Source organism: Hyla sarda, chromosome 6, assembly GCF_029499605.1.
Source record: "Hyla sarda isolate aHylSar1 chromosome 6, aHylSar1.hap1, whole genome shotgun sequence".
Classification (NCBI taxonomy): Eukaryota; Metazoa; Chordata; class Amphibia; order Anura; family Hylidae; genus Hyla; species Hyla sarda.
The window spans coordinates 221,198,105-221,221,045 of NC_079194.1; the positions used below are offsets into that span (position 1 = coordinate 221,198,105).

Consider the following 22,941-nt stretch of genomic DNA (forward strand, 5'->3'; position numbering starts at 1 on the left):
GAGACTATAGACAGTTTATCCAGCACTAATGCTATACGAGAAATGTATAAGAAAAAAACAAACTATATAAAACTATAAAATAATATGTCTATTTCTATAATATTTTTCTTCTTTAAGGCATCTTTAAAGAAAGATGGGAAACACTTCTGTGGTGGAACCGTTATTAGTGACAAATATGTACTCACAGCTGCTCACTGCGTAATAGACAAGTAAGAAGCCATTTTATTTTATATTGGAATTTAAAAGGAGATATTAGACAGCATCAGGGCTCATTTAGATAAGTGTATCTGTGTTTATCTTACAACATGATGGAAATCTCTACCTTAATGCAGACAGGTCATTATTAACATAGCAGAATTCAGTGACTTTAAAGGGGGAGATTTATCAAAACCTGTCCAGAGGAAAAGTTGCCCATGGCAACCAATCAGATCGCTCCTTTCATTTTTAGCAAGGCCTCTGCAAGATGAAAGAAGCGATCTGATTGTTTGCTATGGGCAACTGGGCAACTTTTCCTTTACACAGGTTTTGATAAATCTCCCCCATTAAGTGTAAAGCATTTGAAAACTGTAAATTGTATGCCGACATATGATAGAATGAGGTAAAAGAACTTGAGGCTGAGTGATTCTGATGACACATTTTGGTTCTGACTTCTGTTCAACAAAAACTTCATATCTTCACAAAAGTAGCACAATATCATTTTTAGTGGTCCTTACATTCAGGACAGGGACCCATATATATATATATATATATATATATATATTTAAGGTTGCCCGTAAACAAAATGTCCCACTACAGGATCCTGTTACGCTAGAATATTGGTTTTAGGATATCTGCACTGTTGTAACTGTATTACCAAAATTGCATTGTGTTTTGCAATTCACATGTGCTACTTCTGTTTAATATGGTATTATGCTGCCAACTATGTTTATATTGTATAAATCCATTCTGAGACAACCAGTGAAGAGAGAGGCTTAAAAAAACATAGACTGTACAAGACCCTGCATACATTCGCAATGTATTAATCTAAGGGTCTCCCCTTGCATTTCTATTTCATCATAAGAGGCTGTATTTCCATTCATTGTGGAAGGTTGTTTGCCAATGTTTAATGAGTAAAGAGACCCACATTCATCACCTCTGTGTCTGGTTGACTTACTGCACATACAACATACTAGTCCTCCAGTCACCTAATATTTAACTCCTGGGTTGCCACAACAGGCTGTACCAAAGTGACTGCCAGTTATTGCCTGTCCTACTGTGCTGCTCAGTATTTCCAGGAGACTACCTTTTGCCACTTCCTAGACTTGCTGCACAGCACCTCTCAGGTTGCCCAGGTCTCTTTTTCTCAGACCTCAGCCCACAGATTTGTCTCATAGTGACTTTACTCAGTCCTTACTTCACAGCTCCACTCAAGCTGTCCACATCTCTTTTGCTCTATTTGCAGCCCATTGGTGCATCTCCCCTATGCTACTTGTTAAACACAACCTTTAGAAGGCCCCTCTGGCACTCTTAGTGGTTACTCCACGTCTTTCTCATAGCTGGTGCCAATTTTTTTTATTTAACAACCCTCCTGATCCCTCTTTAACAGTGTTCTGGAATAACACTAACCACCATAACAGCATTGCGCTGTTCATGGGCCTGCAATGATGTTTGACACCGCTTCCTTCTGCAAGCTTGTAGCCAGTAATCTTTTCTAGTGCCCATAAGACCTGTCAGAGTCTACCTGCTCTTTGCAACACATGCGCTACAGACAGATAAAACATGTCGCCCACGATGCAATATAGCACATAACTTGTCAACACTACATTTTCACCCTTGGGCAGTCTTGAGCTTTGGGCTTATAAAGAGATCATGTTTTAGAACAAAATTAAAGGAGATCTCTCATGGAAAAAAAAAACCTCCACCACGACCCCTCCATATACCTCTATGGGAGAGCCGGAGATATACGAAAGGCTCCCCCATAATGATTATACGGGGGTCGTGTTGCGCCTCTCGGGGGGGGGGGGGAAGCAAAGGGCCCATACAGGAGATCGCGGGGGGCCCCAGCGCTCAGCCCCCCGCAATCTAAAACTTAGGGGATGTTTTTTCTTTCCATGAGACTACTCCTTTAGGGTATGTTTACACGGACGGATCACAGCGTATTTTATGCTGCGGATCCACCAATGATGGACCCCTACATTGTGCCTCCATCTGTGCCTGCTCATAGCGTCAATTTGCCACTATAAGCAGACATGCTGCGATGTGCAAGATGCAGCACGTATGCGCAGTCGCAGTATACTCGCACTCATCGCGGCTGTTCTCAGCCTAGTTCAGGGAGCAGGGGGAGCGGCCGCAATGTGTGTGAGTACACTGAGCATGAGCGTGGCGACTCGCACATCACAGTGTGTCTGCTTGTAGTGGCGGATTGCTGCTACGAGCAGGCACAGCTTGAGGCACAATGTGGGGGTCCTTTGTCGGCAGATCTGCAGCGTAAAATACGCTACGGATCCGTCCGTGTGAATGTACCCTTAAGGTACAAAGAAATTGTTTTTTAAACTATTAATGGACACAGTAGGTTTTTTGATAACCTTTTAGTGTGTGTACACATATATATATTCTAAGCATTAATGTGGAATATATTGTTACCAAAATATGAACAATTTTTCAAGTGCAATTCTGTATTTTCTATTTCTTTTGGTCTTTACAGAAACATTGGCAGTTATTTGAGAGTGTTTGTCGGTGACCATGATTTTACTGTTAAAGAAAGCTCTGAACAGAGTTTCTCCATAAAAGCTATTTTCAAGCATCCCAACTTTAATCCAAGCAAACCCTTCAACTATGACATTGCAATATTGGAGCTTGTAGGACAAATCAAATTTGGTAAATATTAGTCATGCTTTTGGGAAAATTCAACAGAGAGTACCTTACAAAGCTGGCGACATGGTGGACATGGGGACCCCCGCAATCCCTCCTGCAGCAGCCTGGCACCTCAGCAGTCCAGAGCTAAGTTCTCTCAGAGGCTGATGACTGGCGGTGCAGGGGATGGGGCATAGTGACGTCATGGCCCTGCCCCCTCGTGACATCATGCCCCGCCCCCCTCAATACAAGTCTATTGAGGGGGCGGACATGACTTCCCGAGGGGGCAGGGCTGTGAAGTCACTATGACCTGTCCCCTGCACCGCCCGTTATCAGCCTCGGAGAAAACTTAGCTCCCGGCTGCTGAGTTGCCAGGCTGCTGCAGGGGGGATCGCAGGGGTCCTCAGTGGAGGGCCCCCCACGATCAGACATCTAATCCCCTATCCTTTGGATAGGGGATAAGATGTCTCGGGGCAGAGTACCCCTTTAAAGTGGTTTGTCTTGTCACATAGAACCTCTTTAAAAATGTCAGCACTGTGCTGATCAGTTGATCCCTGTAGGATTTGAGCTCTGTATTAAAGCAAAAAGTCAACTTTGCCAGAATAGGTGCAGCGGTAACCATCCAAAGAAAATGTGGTATTACCTGGTGGCCATTCATATGAGTGCTCTTATGGAGAGTTTTGGCATTTAGAAGTAAGTTCCTAAGTGGAGGACATTCCTTTATGATTCCGATATGCCCTAATGAGCAGGGGTTAGGGAATTTGGGCGCACATAGATGACAGTATGCACTGGGATAGGGACTATAATTTGGGTCTATGATCTGTACAAATGCATTGTTTATAAGTTCATATTTTTTCATTCTTAACTTACAGGTAAAAATATCCAACCAGCATGTCTACCAAACCCAGATGATGTATTTTCAGCAGGATCTCTGTGTATTACTCTTGGTTGGGGACGTCTTCAGGAAAGTAAGAGACCTAAGCCATAATAATATGCATGAATAACCTACTATTTCTTAATGCAACTACTCTTTACTACAATTTGGTATTTCAGATGGCAAGTTACCTAGCAGCCTGCAACAAGTGACATTACCTCTTATTGAGTACAGAAGGTGTTTGAACATCATGGAATCTGTGGATCGCCGTTTGGCATTTGAGACAGTGGTTTGTGCAGGATATCCAGAAGGGCAAAAAGATGCATGTCAGGTACACAGTTATTGATTGAAATGTTTGTTCATATACAATACATGACTAGTATGAGAAGTTATTTTTTATAAAAGGTAGTGACATAAACAGAGTGAGTGGTCTTATAATAAATGTCAAAATGAAATCCCATTTTGGTGCCAGGCTTTGCCACTGAGGACAGAAGGGCCCAACATTTGTTTGCTCTTCCACCTTCTTTCCATGGCCCAGGGGCCAATTCCCCATCATTTGTTTGCTAACAATGTTTTTTCTTTGAAGAGGGGAGTCCTGTATAGGTTCTCATCTTCTAGTGGGACTGGGACTAACAGGACTAGACCCCATCTCTCCAAGTTCTCCATAGAAGTTGCATGGGCTACCTCAATGGTTTATACAGTTCATGGAACCCTGCTCAGATTCAATTTATATAACTATTGAAATTATTTTTTCTTCAGATTATGGCAGCTCAAAGATTTTCTTAGTTACTGAAGGTAACGATATTGAGATGTATCATCAACCCCAGATGTCTATGTAAGATCTGACCATTAGTTATTATTTCCTCATGGAATAACAGTACATAGATAAGAATGGCCTTACCAAGATCCCGAAAAACCCCTTTCAGGTTAGGTTTTCACACAGGTTTTTTTTTTTTTTTTGCAGTTTTAGAGCCAAAGTCAGAAGTGGATCCAGCATGAAAGTGAAGTGTAAATCCTTCCTTTATATTTCCCATTCCTTTTGAATACACTTCTGGCTTTGGCTTAAAAACTGCAGTGACAGTATTCCAAGAAAAAGAAAAATGGCAGAAAAAAAACCTGTGTGGAAACCTATGCTTATTCTTTTTTCCTAGGTATTTCAGATCTGTAGGGGCCCTACTCCTAGTACCCCTTACCCCTCACGCACACACCAATATGCTTATTGAAGGAGCCAGATTTTGTAGTGACTGTGCCTGGTATTGCAGTCCCATTAGCTTTAAATGGACAAAGCAGAAGTGAGCTCAAATACCAGACACAGTGCCAATGTTGAGAAGGGCAACCTGAGCAATTGCCCGGAGACCCCATTCCCAAGGGAGGCCCTGAACAGCTATAGACCCACAGGCACAATGCTGCATTTTGCAGTGAGTTGCACAATTTTGGGGTAAAATCACAGCAAAATACTGTGATTTTGTGCAAATTGTGGAACAGTGCAGTAATATGAGCGTGGCCCTGTAGCTTTCTGGGCTGCACAGAGCCGATAGTGGCACAGACACATTTACATTGTATCAAAAAGGACCTTCCTAATGATGTCATTGCAGGTCCTTCAGAACAATGTACATAGAAGAGAAGGAGGTAATATGGGAAAGCAAAGGGGGAGGTGTCATGATCACACAATATAGGTCTAGCAAAGATGCTAGAGAGAGTGTAATGGTGCAAGGGTTAAAGCCACCAGACCTCTGGGTATCCACTATTAGTCCCAGCAAGTCACCAAATTAACCCTTTGATAAATGTGTTTCACCAGAGTTTCCTTCAGAAAGGTGAGCTCTTATATTTAGAGATCAAAGACCAGAGCTGATTAATTAAACATTTAATCTGATAAAAGGTATCACAGTGCTACGTATAAAATAAACAAATGACATACAGGTACAAAAATATATAAAAAAAATTCAGCAAGACAAGTTCAGAAAACAAAAATGAAGGGTCCTTACAGCATAATGGAATAGCAGTCCTTGTGAGGTAGAGTCCAGCTGTTCTTAGGATGGTTTTTCAGCTTTTTTGCCACAGGCTTGAACAAAGGTTTGTCCAGCATAGCAGTCTTATAGTCTGATCCCACCAGGTGGGGGGCATCTCTCTTCCCTTATCCCTTATCTCAAACTTGTTTTTAAGACGGGACCAGAGACATCTGATATCCTGCTGCTACAAAGGCTTTTGACTTCCATGTCTTACATTATACACAAATACAAGTATAACACATGTATGATTCCATAATCAGGCCTTGGGCCTGACAGGAGGGGTTGTGAGGAAGGTGTGGAGGGCAGTGTATGTTAGGGGGGCTATAGGAAGCAGAATATGTGAGAGAGGGGGCCAAGCAAGCAGTGTATAGGGAGGCATAGGGAGAAGTATATGTGAGATAGGAAGCAGTGTAAAGAGGGGGAAAGTCGTTTGGTCTGATCTGGGGTCTGTATCCCAAGATTTAAAATCATTATCTATACACAGCATTGGTGAGAAGTATCTCATCCATTGGGATCCAACCACTGGAACTCCCACCAATCAGAAGAAAGGAGGATCCTTGCCTGCCAGATGAATGGAGCAGAAGGGCACATGATTGCCTGTGACTCTCTCTTTATACTTTTGTGAATATTGCTGAGTGCTGAACTCATCAATGTACAGACTCCATTCACCTTGGGGACAATGGACCTCCGTTTTCATGATCATTGGGGATCCCAATGGTCGGACCCCACCAATCAGAAATTTACATTATCCCCTATCCCATGAATAGATGATGACTTTGAATCTTAAATATTCTGGTATGGTCTGTAGCTCAAATTTTGTAGTTACCACCCCTTCTGTGATCTTTATCCTGTTCCTTAGACTTTATTATATACAGTATTTGGGGAAACTGAGCAGGTCTGTAAGTATGAAAATGGCAGCAGGCACAGTATTGGTGGTAGCAGTAGGATGGCAATGTAAAAAATGAGGGTTGTGTTGCTATTAGCTGGAATTAAGCACAATTCGGGGAACACCCCATGGTGATCCTTGGTCACGTGATCTGTGAGCCCCATTTTTTATTTTGCCCAGGGGCATAGTAAATCTAAAACCAGTCCTTACCAGGCACAACCACCACAACTTATTTGGAGCTGTGCCTGGTAAATAATAAAGGAGACATAGCAACAGCCTAAGTATCTGAGCACACCAAACAGCGTCACACCAGTTTGTGTGTGCTATATGTATCCCCATTTATTTCAATGGAGCCGAGCTGTAATACCAATCTTTTTATTTTTTTTATTTTTAGGGTGACTCAGGGGGTCCTTTTCTCTGCCAGAGGAGCCATGGAAGGTGGGTTTTGGTTGGTGTAACCTCTTGGGGATTGGGATGTGCCCGTAAATGGGCAGAAAATGCTTTTAACCCACCAGAAAAGAGAGGATCACCGGGTGTTTTCACAGATATTCAGAGGATTCTGAGCTGGCTCAGTGAAAACCTCAACCAAGGTCAGTGGTCATATGTTATGATAAAAATTCACCATGCTTTTCATGGGGTCACTATCATTTTAAATATTGGAATAGCTTCCCTTCTAGCCCAATTTTCCACATACTCCTCCAAACACAAGGCCTTTAATGGCTGTATATTAATAGAAATAGTATATCATTGTTTGCAAACTTTAAGAAGAACTCCAGTTTCTTAAAGGAGAAATGCTGTGGAAAACTTTTACCTTCCCCTGTGCCCGGGCTACAAAAAAACCCAAAAAACTTTAACTCACCTTTCTATGCTCCCCCGTTGTGCTTGGCCGGCTACTTACATGACAGTGCACTCAGACTATCACCGGCCGATCTAAAAATGAGAATGAGAGCGCTCCATAATGCAATTAAAATAGGGATATACAGGTGAAGAGGAAAATATCAAACCGCTCACCCTGACATGTTGTGCAGCCCCATATACAACAATGGTAATATGTGTAAAGAAAAGTCCGCTGCCCACCGGCTACGTAAGGTGTGTGGATCGGGATAGCTTCAAGTGTAGACGCCGGCTCAGCTAGGCGCAGGAACAACTCACAGTGCAGCCGAAGGTGCAGATAAAAACTTTATTCCCAAGATGCAACGTGTTTCACTGCGATTGCGCAGCTACTTCAGGCATGACAAGTAAGAGTAAGGTGCTACTTTATAAAGTAACAATAGAGAAAAAAATCAGCTCACCCAGTCGTCTCCAAGGTATATGGAAAATAGCACAATACACCTGCACCAGCGGGAGCTCCGGATGGTCTCTGAGGCCAAGTCCTCAGGTGAAGCAATCAGGAAGGAGAAAAGGAAGTTCCGGCTCCCAAGGCTGGATAAAACATTCAAGTTTATTTCTTCATATTAAAATCCAGTGCATGAGCAAGCAATAAAAGCAATATAAGGGAGAACAACACCAAACGCACCGACGCGTTTCGACTTAACGCTAAGTCTTAGTCATGGCAGAGCCATGACTAAGACTTAGCGTTAAGTCGAAACGCGTCGGTGCGTTTGGTGTTGTTCTCCCTTATATTGCTTTTATTGCTTGCTCATGCACTGGATTTTAATATGAAGAAATAAACTTGAATGTTTTATCCAGCCTTGGGAGCCGGAACTTCCTTTTCTCCTTCCTGGCTACTTTATAAAGGCCAAGGCAGGACATTGCTGCGGCCGGCGATACGCTGACCGCAGTAAAACGTTCTGAGCCTAAGAAGCAGGGACCCGAGCAGCGCCGGAGGAACGGGACGCTGATACCGGCGCAATGGGGGAACGTAGGTAGGAAGTATTTCTTAAAGTAGAATTCGAGAACAAAGGCATTGATCACCTATCTGCCAGATAGGTGATATATGTAAGATCAGTAGAGACTTCAACCACTAGGAGAGACCATGGTCCCCAGCTAAATGACCGCAGCTCGAAGAAGTTTAAACCGAGCAGCTGTTCCACTCAAAGTCTATGACACTGACAGAAATAGCCAAGTCCACCATTTTAAGAATGGCAGTCCAACCTGTTAGATCCCAACCAATTTAACATATATAAGACTTGTGTTTTGGATAGGTGATAGATGCTTTTACAATGGCATACCTTTTTAAATCAATGTTGTATTGGCTTTAGCTGATGGTTAACATATTTAATGTGACCTATGCAAAAACACAATAACTGAGTTTTGTCCCTTATATTTCTTACTCTTTCCTAGAGAAATCTGAAGTGCGTGCGTATAAAGGTAAATACTATCTGCTTGCGCGACTCACTGAATGACTTCAGCATCACATGATTACAAATGATTTCTGTCATATTATACAGTGCAGTGCAGTACAGATGATGGATTCCTGAAAGGAATGACAGGAGAAATAATGCTTCCAAAAGGCACCAAGAAATATTATTCCAATAATGAGTGAGTATTTGATCTGCAACAGTGGTGTCCAAGGCCAACTTGGCATCTGGCAAAATGCATTCCCTTTTTAAGGACCCAATAATGTAAGGAACAGTTTCAGAATGAACTACGCTGTTTACGGCTGGATCGCCAACAATTTAATACCTGCGTGCCTCCAGAATCGTCAGATATCAGGGAAGGATCAGGCACATTGGTTTACATTTGCCTTTCCTTTTTTTTCTAGGGGATATTAGCAGCCCCAGCTATTATTTGTGTATGACCAACTTTAGAGTGCACTCATAAGATTCTTAGTGGGTGCCTCTATAAGGCCTTGACAACATAACTTTTTCATAGAACTAGATTCTATGCTGAAATCCATGTAAAATTTGTGTAAAATCAGCATTTCATTGTTTTTATTTGGATTTCATGCTGTAGATTATACAGAATATTCCTGCTGCAGATTTAAAATCTGTGTTGCAGAAAAGCAATGACATGATATTAGCCTAGTCTAAATTTGTGGAATAGAGAGTGAATATCCCAAAATCTGAGGCCTTAGATTTTTGCCTTGGATTCCACAACAGATTTTTTGAAGTGTGCTAGCCCATATAGAACTATGCTCTATATTGGTACTATACCACAGTTCCACAGTGCATGCAAACCATTAAGCTCCTATAGAATGCTAGTTAAAGTTGCCCCAATAGATTGCCATTACAGTGTATCCATAACACTGCTGGTCACAGTCCCACCATAAGTTGTTAACATTTGTCCCCAAAGGGGTGCCAATAACAGAGTCCAATAGAAGGAAAAGGAAGCTCTAGGACGGCATGGCGACTCCCAACAGGACAGTCCTTAATTCACTTTGTTCAGGCAGTAGACCAGGGGTCCTCAAACTTTTTAAACGGGGCCAGTTCACGGTCCCTCAGACCGTTGGAGGGCCGGACTATAGTTATAAAAAAAAAAAAGAAAACTATGAACAAATTCCTATTCACACTGCATATATCTTATTTTGAAGTGAAGAAATAAGATAGTAGTTCCCTCACATTAGGTTGGCAGTATAGTTCCCCCACATTAGGTTGGCAGTATAGTTCCCCCACATTAGGTTGTAGTTCCCCCACATTAGGTTGTAGTTCCCCCACATTAGGTTGGCAGAATAGTTCCCCCCATATTAGGTGCAGTATAGTTCCCCCCATATTAGGTGCAGTATAGTCCCCCAACATATTAGGTGCAATATAGTCCACCACATTAGGTTAGCAGTATAGTTCCCCCCACATTAGGTTGTAGTTCCCCCACATTAGGTTGTAGTTCCCCTACATTAGGTTGTAGTTCCCCCCACATTAGGTGCAGTATAGTTCCCCCACATTAGGTTGTAGTTCCCCCACATTAGGTGCAGTATAGTCCCCCACATTACGTTGGCAGTATAGTTCCGCCCACATTAGGTGCAGTATAGTCCCCCACATTAGGTGCAATATAGTCCCCGACATTAGGCTGGCAGTATGTTCCCCCACATTAGCTGCAATATAGTCCCCCACATTAGGCTGGCAGTATGTTCCCCAACATTAGGTGCAATATAGTCCGCTACATTACGTTGGCAGTATAGTTCCGCCCACATTAGGTGCAATATAGTCCCCCACACTAAGCCGACAGTATAGTCCCCCCACATTAGGTGCAATATTGTCCCCCACATTAGGCTGGCAGTATGTTCCCCCACATTAGGCTGGCAATATGTTCCCCCACATTATGTTGGCAATATAGTCCCCCAAATTACATTGGCAGTATAGCCCCCCCACATTAAGTGCAATATAGTCCCCCACATTACATTGGAAGTATAGTCCCCCCACATTAGGTGCAATATAGTCCCCCACATTAGGCTGGCAGTATATTCCCCCACATTAGCTTCAATATAGTCCCCCACATTAGGCCGGCAGTATGTTCCCCCACATTAGGTGCAATATAGTCCCCCACATTAGGCTGGCAGTATGTTCCCCCACATTAGGGGCAATATAGTCCCCCACATTACGTTGGCAGTATAGTCCCCCACATTACGTTGGCAGTATAGTCCCCCCACATTAGGTGCAATATAGTCCCCCACATTACGTTGGCAGTATAGTCCCCCCACAATATGTGCAATATAGTCCCCCACATTACGTTGGCAGTATAGTCCCTCCACATTATGTGCAATATAGTCCCCCACATTAGGCTGGCAGTATAGTTCCCCAACATTAGGTGCAGTATAGTCCTCACATTACATTGGCAGTATAGTTCCCCCCACATTAGGCTGGCAGTATGTTCCCCCACAGACATACAGCCTCCAGCCATACAGTATGGCTGGAGGCTGTATGCCTTTTACTGCCCCACTTCAGTGTTTCGAGCACCGCTCCGGCCATAGCAGGACCGGAGGATCGGTGGTTGGAACACCGAAGCTGACGCGCCGCTGGTAAACACTTACCAACTGCCAGCGCGCGTCCTTCTTGCTTCTTCTCCGCTCCTCCGCGCACCGTTGCCATGGGCGCACGCATGGGACGTCAGTGACGTCCCTGCGTGCGCTAGCTCCCGGCGGTCCCCGCATTTTTGAAGAAAAACGCAGGGCCGCAGGGACTTAACAGATGCGTCCCTGTGTTCCGAAAGCAACTTTCGGAACAAAGGGATGTCCCGAGGCGAAAACACCCGGTGGGTCAGGTAAATGCGCTCCACGGGCCGCATGTGGAGTTTGAGGACCCCTGCAGTAGACAGTGGTGGACAGATATTGCAGCAAAGCTATTTACAAGGTGGTTCTCAGCCTTAACAGTATATCCAGTGATCTATGCAGCCGATATAAAAACAAACAAGCGGCACTCACAATGCCTTCAGCTTAATCTTTATTATGCCATTGGGGAAAGGAGAACACGGAGCAGGCACCCTCCTCAAACACAGGTTACAGCTGTTTTGGACAAACTGAGCTTTTTCTGGCCAGGCTCAAAGCCCTCAACAAATAATTTCTACCAAAACATTGTGTTGGGGTTGCATCTCTTCTATGCCAGTAAGCCCTGCTGTTTGCTGTGTAGGAGTCTTTCAATCTATAATACTATTGTATGCACTCTTTGCTTTGTTTTTTTCTATTCCCCTCTGAGTGGGGGTTCTTTGTGTATGTATATATTTTTACATTTATGTTCATAAAGATGGTATATTTTAATATTATTATTTTCTGAAGTAATGCACATTTTTCTGGGAATTACTTAATATTGTAGGGAGTACTCATTAAGGCATATTTACATAGAGGAAAATTAAAGGGTTACTCCGGTGGAAAACTTTTTTTTTCCAACTGGTGCCAGAAAGTTAAACAGATTTGTAATTTACTTTTATTTAAAAAATCTTAATCCTTCTATTACTTATTAGCTGCTAAATACTACAGAGGAAATTATTTTCTTTTTGGAACACAGAGCTCTCTGCTGACATCACGAGCAGTTCCTAAAATGGACAGAGATGTCAGCAGAGAGCACTATGCTTGTGATGTCAGCAGAGAGCACTGTGTTAAAAAAATAACAGTAGTATTCAACAGCTAATAAGTACTGGAAGGATTAAGATTTTTTAATAGAAGTAATTTACAAATCTGTTTAACATTCTGGTAACAGTTGATTAAAAAAAATAATAATAAAAAAAAAGTTTCTATCGGAGTACCCCTTTAATATCAGTAGCTTTTAGCATGGATACTGAATACCAGTCCTGTGTTTCTTTTCCCCATTTTTGTCTGTTTGTATCAGTAACAATAACAGCGCTCCTATATTATTCTCATGTTTAGGTGCTCCACTAATAGTGCCACGCCACAGTTCTCCAAAGAGTTTCAGCCATAGAAACCCCCCATGAATGCTTTCCTTTCCATCCTACCCTTAGTGTTTTATTCCTTATTTAGCAAGGAACCCTGTCGACATCAGAAATGGTAAAATAGAAATAATTAGTACTTTCAGAACAAGAGTATGCAGTATTAAAGCCCAGCGTTGTTAAATAACCAGAATGGTGAACCAGATATAATTACTTATTTTGGTAATTTTTTAACTGACACTCTTAAAGGGGTACTCCGCTGCTCAGCGTTTGGATCAAACTGTTCCGAACGCTGGAGCTGGCGCCGGGAGCTCGTGATGTCACAGCCCCCCATCCCCATGATGTCACGCCCCGCCCCCTCAATGGAAGTCTACGGGAGGGGGCGTGACGGCTGTCACGCCTCCTCCCATAGACATGCATTGAGGGGGTGGGGCGTGATGTCATGAGGGGGCAGGGCTATGACGTCACAAGCTTCCGGCTCCAGCGTTTGGAACAGTTTGTTCCAAACGCTGAGCAGCAGAGTACCCCTTTAAGCACCTCTTGCAATAAGCTGGTTAAGCTGGCCATAATGGTAATACATTTTCCACAGTTTACTCATATTTTCGTATCAACTTGGTGATACTCGTTAACTAGTCTGGCCAGGTGACATAATGCAAATTATGAGTGATTGAAACAAGAAGTATAGCTAACTTGTTTCAGGCTTATAGATAGACCTTACTTGTAGCAGTTAAAATGTTTACAAATCGCCATGTATAAGTAAGTGGGGGTCATGAGGAATATCAAACAGATGTGCATATGCTTATCATAAAAATTATAATATTACATTTTCCATACTTGACATGAAATACAGTAGATAAAATGCAATTAAATAATGATATAATTGTATTGCTGATTACAACTGTCACAAATCAACAAATGTCTGATAAAGTTGTGGAAACACACATTACATTGTAGCATTGGCATGGTCACACTTAGAAGTGCTTTTATGTTGACGCCAAGTTACTTCACGTGGGGTCTAGAAAAAAGACTGGGAGAGAAGGAGTGTCCTATTGCTCCTTTGTATCCTAAAGTTGATGTATCTCTGAAAGGTGGAACAAAGAAAAATAGTGGGATCCACAATCGACTGTCACCTGCCACTTCAGATTTCCAATAGATGCCCTCTATGGTGGCGGTGATGTCTAAGCTTTGGATTGTGATGAGTTTAGTGTAGAAGCTGTTCAGGGGTAAGGACAGAGATGAGACTGAAGATTAACTATTTCCCTAGTGGACCTTATTCCCTCGCTGGCCAAAACAGTATACACAGTGGTCCCTCAACATACGATGGTAATCCGTTCCAAATGGACCATCGTTTGTTGAAACCATCGCATGTTGAGGGATTCGTGCAATGTAAAGTATAGGACAGTGGTCTTCAACCTGCGGACCTCCAGATGTTGCAAAACTACAACACCCAGCATGCCCGGACAGCCAACGGCTGTCCGGGCATGCTGGGAGTTGTAGTTTTGCAACATCTGGAGGTCCGCAGGTTGAAGACCACTGTTAGAGGAAGTTGTACTCACCTGTCCCCGCCGCTCCGGACTGTCACCGCTGCCCTGGATGTCGCCTTCCATCGCTGTCGCCGTGTCCCCAGGGTGTTCCCAACGCTCGGCAAGGCCTCTGCTTCCCCGGCATCCTCGCTCTCCGTCGCCGCCATCACGTCGCTACGCACGCCGCTCCTATTGGATGACGGGACGGCGTGCGCAGCGACGTGATGACGACGATGGAGAGCGACGACAATGCAGGGGATCCTGAAGAGGACGCTCCGGAGCCCCGAGGACAGGTAAGTGATCGTCAGCGGACCAGACGGGGCACCGTAAACGGCTATCCGGTGGCAGATGAAGCAGTCTGCGCTGCCGGATAGCCGTTTATGCGATGGCCCCAACATACAAAAGCATCGTATGTTGATGCTGCCTTCAACATGCGATGGCCTCTGAGAAGCCATCGTATATTGAAATGATCGTATGTCGGGGCCATCGTAGGTCGGGGGTCACTGTAGATAGAACATACCATAAATGGCTTAGCTGTGTAGGTCTGGGACCTCCAGTATGATGTGGGCTATCCTCAATTTTACCTAATAATCTTTAATTATTAAATTATTAATAAAAAATGTTCCCCCTAGAAAGTGTGTCTGGACAATTATCGTCCCTAAAGGAAAACACATTCTTCTGATCTTCAATCAATTCAATATTGAATGGGATTATTCCTGTGACCTAGATTACCTGGTGATCTATTCTGCGTTAGGACATCTCATTGGTGAGTCCATTACTGTACGTATCCAGATGGAGCACTAATACCTTGTATTCACAAGTGGTTATGGGTTGCATAGAAGCAGATTGTAATATAGAATGTCTACAAATGGATCACGTGTCATATTATGGGCATACTGTGGTCTTTACTGGTGAACCCCACCAGCCGTTTTATGTCTCTTATTTAGTAACACTACATTGGACTGTGCAGAGTGGGGACTGAAACTGTTGGGGATATGGTATATTCTGCCTCTACAGGACTAAAGTCCTTATGTCAGTAAAAACATAGAGAAAAGAGTGTTTTTGTCCATGCTCACACAGTAGTGTATTATGTACCCAAGCTATGACCAGACTACCTTAAAGGGGTTATCCAGGAAAAAAACTTTTGTATATATATCAACTGGCTCCAAAAAGTTAAACAGATTTGTAAATTTCTTCTATTAAAAAATCTTCATCCTTTCAGTACTTATGAGCTTCTGAAGTTGAGTTGTTCTTTTATGTCTAAGTGCTCTCTGATGACACGTGTCTCGGGAACCGCCCAGTTTAGAAGCAAATCCCTATAGCAAACCTCTTCTACTCTGTGCAGTTCCCGAGACAAGCAGAGATGTCAGCAGAGAGCACTGTTGCCAGACAGAAAAGAACAACTCAACTTCAGCAGCTGATAATTATTGAAAGGATTAAGATTTTCTAATAGAAGTAATTTACAAATCTGTTTAACTTTCTGGAGCCAGTTTATATAATAAAAAAAGTTTTTTCCTGGAATGACTTTAATGGGGTCTATCAGGCTTCTGGTATTTTAAACTGCAAAGGTAGTGGTTTACTTTATTCTTTATTGGTAGAAATTCTCAATCTTCTATCCTTATCAACGCACAAATAGTTGCTGGATATAGAATGTTCCCATGATGCGCATGTATATAATTCTGACAACATTTTCTAGTATTTATACAAAGCTATTACTGTAAATGAAATGCCATGCACAACTTATCAATGTAGAGAGATCAATATTTCTTTTTTTTTTTTTTTGTAGGGAAATTCTGTGGGGATGTGAAGCCCCGGCCATTACTCATCACTAATACAAGCGTCACTCTGAAATTTCACTCCGATTTTCAGGAATACAAAACTGGATTTTCACTTTCATATTTAGCAGTAGAACCAAACCTATACCCAGGTGATACAGAAGCTATTGTAAACTTTTTGTATATAATTTGTAATATAATGTGTTTCATGTTTTGTGAAAAAGTATTTACTGATAAGGTAAAAGGGGTGCAGCTTGTACCTTTAAAGGGGTGCTCCGGTGAAAATTTTTTTTTTTTAATCAACTGGTGCCAGAAAGTTAAATAGACTTGTAAATTACTTCTATTAAAAAATCTTAATCCTTCCTGTACTTATTAGCTGCTGAATACTACAGTGGAAATTCTTTTCCGTTAGAAACACAGAGCTGTCTGCTGACATCACGAGCACAGTGCTCTCTGCTGACATCTCTGTCCATTTTAGGAACTGTCCAGAGCAGCATATGTTTTCTGTCAGCAGAGAGCTCTGTGTTCCAAAAAGTATTTAGTAGTATTCAGCAGCTAATAAATACTGGAAGGATTAAGATATTTTAATAGAAGTAATTTACAAGTCTATTTAACTTTCTGGCACCAGTTGATTAAAAAAAAAATTTTTTCACCGGAGCTGCCCGGAGTAAAAGGAAATCCCCGTAGCAAACATATGCTGTTCTGGACAGTTCCTAAAATGGACAGAGATGTCAGCAGAGAGCACTGTGCTCATGATGTCAGCAGACAGCTCTGTGTTTCAAAAAGAAAAGAATTTCCGCTGTAGTATTCAGCAGCTAATAAGTACAGGAAGGATTAAGATGTTTTAATAGAAGTAATTTACAAATCTGTAGCGTATAGATGAGTAGTTCGGCACTGCTAATTTCTGAACCTGAAAGCGGGTGGACACTAAGTCGCTGCAGCGGAGTGGGGATACGGTGGTGCTCGGACTCATATAGAATATACCATCAGTGCATGAGAAGACAAAGAAAAGTCGGCACTCACCGGGTTTCCAATTCAGCAGATTTTATTGCACGTTGCTCACAGCCATAGTACAATTCTTGGGGAGACGACGGATGGTACGAGGGGGGTACCACAGCCTCTCTGTGGTACCCCCCTCGTACCATCCGTCGTCTCCCCAAGAATTGTACTATGGCTGTGAGCAACGTGCAATAAAATCTGCTGAATTGGAAACCCGGTGAGTGCCGACTTTTCTTTGTCTTCTCATGCACTGATAATTTACAAATCTGTTTAAAGGGGTTCTCCCTTGTTTATACTGTTTTTTGTTATTATGTTTGTGTGTTATGTGTGTATAACCCCTTAAGGACTCAGGGTTTTTCCGTTTTTGCACTTTCGTTTTTTCCTCCTTACCTTTTAAAAATCATAACCCTTTCAATTTTCCACCTAAAAATCCATATTATGGCTTATTTTTTGCGTCGCCAATTCTACTTTGCAGTGACATTAGTCATTTTACCCAAAAATGCACGGCGAAACAGAAAAAAAAATCATTGTGCGACAAAATCGAAAAAAAAACGCCATTTTGTAACTTTTGGGGGCTTTCGTTTCTACGCAGTGCATATTTCGGTAAAAATTACACCTTATCATTATTATGTAGGTCCATACGGTTAAAATGATACCCTACTTATATAGGTTTGATTTTGTCGCACTTCTGGAAAAAATCATAACTACATGCAGGAAAATTTATACGTTTAAAAATGTCATCTTCTGACCCCTATAACTTTTTTATTTTTCCACGTATGGGGTGGTATGAGGACTCATTTTTTGCGCCGTGATCTGAAGTTTTTATCGGTATGATTTTTGTTTTGATCGGACTTTTTGATCACTTTTTATTCATTTTTTAATGATATAAAAAGTGACCAAAATACGCTTTTTTGGACTTTGGAATTTTTTTGCGCGTACGCCATTGACCGTACGGCTTAATTAATGATATATTTTTATAGTTCGGACATTTACGCACGCGGCGATACCACATATGTTTATTTTTTATTTTTTTTACACTGTTTTATTTTTTTTATGGGAAAAGGGGGGTGATTCAAACTTTTATTAGGGAAGGGGTTAAATGACCTTTATTAACACTTTTTTTTTACATTTTTTTTGCAGTGTTATAGGTCCCATAGGGACCTATAACACTGCACACACTGATCTCTAATGCTGATCACTGGCGTGCATTAACACGCCTGTGATCAGCATTATCGGCGCTTGACTGCTCCTGCCTGGATCTCAGGCACGGAGCAGTCATTCGTCGATCGGACACCGGGGAGGCAGGTAAGAGCCCTCCCGGTGTCCGATCAGCTGTTCGGGACGCCGCGATTTCACCGCGGCGGTCCCGAACAGCCCGACTGAGCAGCCGGGTCACTTTCACTTTCACTTTAGAAGCGGCGGTCAGCTTTGACCGCCGCTTCTAAAGGGTTAATACCGCACATCGCCGCGATCGGCGATGTGTGGTATTAGCCGCGGGTCCCGGCCGTTGATTAGCGCCGGGACCGACGCGATATGATGCGGGATCGCGGCGCGTGAGCCGGCGGGAGCCGCGGGAGCCGGCGCAGGACGTAAATATAAGGGGATAAGTATGTGTTTTTTTTATGTGTGTTGTGATTAAGTATATATGTATTTTCTTACCTTTTGTGAAGATCCGGAAGCTGGCACCTTTTTCTTCCAGCGGCTTGCTGTGTACCTCGGCCTCCGCCATGTTGTGTTCGGTAAGTGGGATGTCGGGGGGTGTGTTCTTGCTTCTGTCCTTCCTATCTTCTGACGTCTGAGGCGAATCTTTGCTTCCTGTTTCTTCCGTGGCTCAGTGACGAATCTGTGGCCTCTTCGGGCGCATGCGCAGGTAGTTTATTTTTTATTTTTTACCAATAAAGTTTTTTTCGTCCAATTGACAAACTGTCTGCGCTTGCGCGAAGCTACGCTAGTAGCGTAGACCTAATGTACGCTACGCTGTTAGCATAGCACTTGCGTACTCGCGCATGCGCAGACAGTTCGCCTCGGACGTCAGAAGATAGGAAGGACAGAAGCAAGAACACACCCCCCGACATCCCACTTACCGAACACAACATGGCGGAGGCCGAGGGTACACAGCAAGCCGCTGGAAGAAAAAGGGGCCAGCTTCCGGATCTTCACAAAAGGTAAGAAAATACATATATACATAATCACAACACATATAACAAAAACACATACTTATACACACATAACACACAAACATAATAAAAAAAAAACTGTATAAACAAGGGAGAACCCCTTTAACTTTCTGGCACCAGTTGATTAAAAAAAAAAAACTTTTTCACTGGAGTACCCCTTTAAGATCTCTCTCTTCCTGAGAATGAAGGAGCCGTAGTGCTTTGCAGAAGTTGGTTCGGGCGCCCTTGTACAGCAAAAGACTGTCAAGGGGCTGCAGTGTTGAATCAGTGACGTGCTTCCTTCAATCTAAGGATCAATCTCTGGGACCCATACTCATTTTAAGAATCAAAGGACTACAGTGCTGGTGTAGTATTGTATTTTGTTCTGCTGCAGCCTTCTGCTTCAATCTCAAGATTGGAAGGGGGGGGGGGGGGCACAATGAGCTGGACCTCCAACAATCATAAAGTGATGATATAACCTAGCGATATACCATCAGCTCATAAATGGGAACACTCCTTTAAAACCTAAAATAATTCTTATTTTTTATCTATTTAAAGACTTTGCTTGTTTGCTTTTGTACTGATTTGAGCTATTTCAGGTCTCTTTCTCCTTGATATACATAAATGCTATCAAAATCGTGCTGGTTTTTCTCCTGGAAGTATCTAGCTCTGTGTAGCTCTCATCTGATCTCCCACAGTGCCCTGCTGTTTAATAATTTAAAACAAATAAAATCCAGTCTGAGGTCCTGTCTGAGACTTTGAATTACTTAGTTGTCTACTCAGTTGACAGGGAACTATGCAATACTAGAATTTGCCTGCAGGATCTAAATAAGGCTAAGTTTCCACTTGTTTAGTTTTTTTCAGTTTTTGAGCCAAAGCCAGAAGTGTACTCAAAAGGAATAGGACATATAAAGGAAGGACTTACACTTAGGACTTAGGAGTCTTAGTTAACAGTAAATTTAGCTGTAGTGACCAGTGTCGGGCAGCTGCTGCCAAGGCTAATAAAATCATGGGGTGCATCAATAGGGGCATAGATACCCACGACAAGGAAATAATTCTACCGCTGTACAAATCACTAGTCAGACCACACATAGAATACTGTGTATAGTACTGGGAACCAGTGCACAAGAAATATATAGTGGAGCTGGAGAGGGTTCAAAGACGGGCAGCCAGAGTAATTCGGGGAATGGGAGGACTACAGTACCCAGAAAGATTATCAGAATTAGGGTTATTTAGATTACAAATAAGAAGTCTAAGGCTAGGTTCACACTACGTTTTGTACTTACGGTTCCCGTATACGGCTGGGAGGAGGGGGCGGGGCTTAATCGCGGCGCCCGCACTCAGCCGCATAGGGGAACCGTATTTAATGCATGTCTATGAGTCGACCGGAGTGAACCGCAGCCTCCGGTCGGCTGCGTTTTCGGCCGTATGCGGTTTTCCGACCGTAGGCAAAAAGTGGTTGACCACGTTTTTGCCTGCGGTCGGGAAACCGCATACGGCCGAAAACGCAGCCGACCGGAGGCTGCGGTTCACTCCGGTCGGCTCATAGACATGCATTGAATACGGTTACCCTATACAGCTGAGTGCGGGCGCCGTGATTAAGCCCCGCCCCCTCCTTCCAGCCGTATACGGGAACCGTAAGTACAAAACGTAGTGTGAACCCAGCCTTAGGGGATACCAAATAACTATGTATAAATATATCAGGGGACCGTACAGAGATCTCTCCCATGATCTATTTATACCCAGGACTGTATCTATAACAAGGGGGCATCCTCTACATTTAGAGGAAAGAAGGTTTCTACACCAGCACAGACGGGAGTTCTTTACTGTAAGAGCAGTGAGACTGTGGAACTCTCTGCCTGAGGAGGTGGTCCTAGTGAACTCTGTAAAAGAGTTTAAAAGGGGTCTAGATGCATTCTTGAAAAGCAATAACATCGCTGGTTATGTATATTAGATTTATAGGGACAGAACGTTGATCCAGGGATTTATTCTGACTGCCATATTTTGAGTTGGGAAGGAATTTTTACCCCTAGTGCTTGGGTCTTTTGCCTTCCACTGGATCAACTCAGTAGGGACTCATTAGGGTTATAGGTTGAACTTGATGGACTCTGGTCTTTTTTCAACCTCATGAACTATGTTACTATGTTACTTCTCCTCCCTTATGGATCCACTTCTGACTTTGGCTCAAAAACTGCAGTGGCAGTATTCCAAAAAACTGCCAGAAAAAAAAACAAGTGGAAAATTCGCCTTAGAGTAACATGACGTCCTGCAGTTTACCTCTGCCTGTAGCTTTCCACCCAACATATCATAATGTTGGACTTACAGGGAGTGTGTGAAGGGGGCATTGTATTTTATTTATGTTCAATTGCTGATAGGTCAAAACTAAATGGTTGTGAAACATCTCTCTATTGACACGTTTCCATGTCTATATTTTGCCATAATTTTAGCTTCTGATTGTGGATCAGTCGCAGTCATATTTGAAGAAGGAAAAATTCAAACTATGAATCATCCATGGCCATACAGCAGCCATGCACATTGTCAGTGGGTTGTGCAGAGTCCAGTCAATCACGTCATCATGGTAATTGCTGCAATACAAGTGATATTATGAGACCTTAGGATAAGTCATGAATGTCATAGCAGATTTGTCAGCTGAATATGCTGTCTTGTGAAAGGGAAAAATATTACAAGTCTCTACTACTACTAGTAGCCAAAATTTACCTTCTCTGCAGTTTTTGACGGGAGCAGAGGGTGTTGTGGAGACACAGAGGGGGCACATAAACCTGTAGCTGTAATATGCATCCCTTACATAGGAGAGTATATTCCACTAACATCTGCTTTTATTAATAGCTGCCATCATGAATGTGCTGTTTGTAGGGGTTCTTAATGGTAACAGCTTTGAAATGCTCCATAGTCAGTTATAGAAAAATCTCAATTTAAAACAAAGATAGACATGTGTATTGTGACTAATAGCAATCACAATGATATTTGTACTAAATGGATTTGTTCCCATCACAACCACCCTTATCTATTGAACTTTTGGAGGCAATAGAGAGTGGTTCCCTTTACTTGGGAGCCTGTCTATGAATCAGAAAGGAGAGCCAGTGGACCTTACAGCAATTTCTTTCAGAAGGGGTAGTCATGGTGAGACTACAACAATAATATGAAAATCCAAGGTTAGTTTAATCTAGTGAATTTTGCTGACTGATTTTATAGGGTCACTTATGGAATTTGTATAATTTTTGAGGGCAGACTGGGCCATGATTAAAAAGGGAGGCTTTGTTTTTTGCTTATACTGATATACCTGTGGTGTCCCAGTACCGCATTTCATACGGTACTTATTTATTTATGGGTCCCCATAGCCAGAGTCCCTAGGACGTAGGGATCCCTGTAATCTAGTCTACCCCTAGTCGCCTCTATATTTAACGTATAATTAGTAATTAATGCATAGATAATATAAATAGTAAAGTAATTACTCATTCATTTACATTTATACTAGTTTCCATGGCGTCGCAGGGCCTTCGGGTCATGTGATGCGTTCCAAGCCTCACTCTGGATGCGTTCCAGGCCTCACTTTGGTATTTCTAGTCTCGTTTTGGTTTTATAATGTATATAGATCCTGTGACGTAAGCAAT

The 22,941-nt window shown here is 42.6% G+C and overlaps 1 protein-coding gene and 1 long non-coding RNA gene across 2 annotated transcripts in view; one reads left to right on the forward strand and one right to left on the reverse strand.

Moving 5' to 3' along the window:
- Positions 1 to 22,941, forward strand: part of LOC130276748 (ovochymase-2-like) — a 105,259-nt gene that overhangs the window by 13,895 nt on the left and 68,423 nt on the right. The window contains exons 3-12 of the mRNA XM_056526574.1: positions 118 to 209; positions 2,684 to 2,856; positions 3,705 to 3,800; positions 3,886 to 4,037; positions 6,996 to 7,191; positions 8,885 to 8,911; positions 8,992 to 9,082; positions 15,012 to 15,145; positions 16,166 to 16,306; positions 21,757 to 21,887. Of these exons, the coding sequence (XP_056382549.1) occupies positions 118 to 209; positions 2,684 to 2,856; positions 3,705 to 3,800; positions 3,886 to 4,037; positions 6,996 to 7,191; positions 8,885 to 8,911; positions 8,992 to 9,082; positions 15,012 to 15,145; positions 16,166 to 16,306; positions 21,757 to 21,887 (1,233 nt within the window). The remainder of the gene's footprint in view (positions 1 to 117; positions 210 to 2,683; positions 2,857 to 3,704; positions 3,801 to 3,885; positions 4,038 to 6,995; positions 7,192 to 8,884; positions 8,912 to 8,991; positions 9,083 to 15,011; positions 15,146 to 16,165; positions 16,307 to 21,756; positions 21,888 to 22,941) is intronic.
- LOC130276756 (uncharacterized) overlaps positions 1 to 22,941 on the reverse strand; it is a 48,704-nt gene that overhangs the window by 1,844 nt on the left and 23,919 nt on the right. The gene's annotated exons all lie outside the window — the stretch shown is intronic.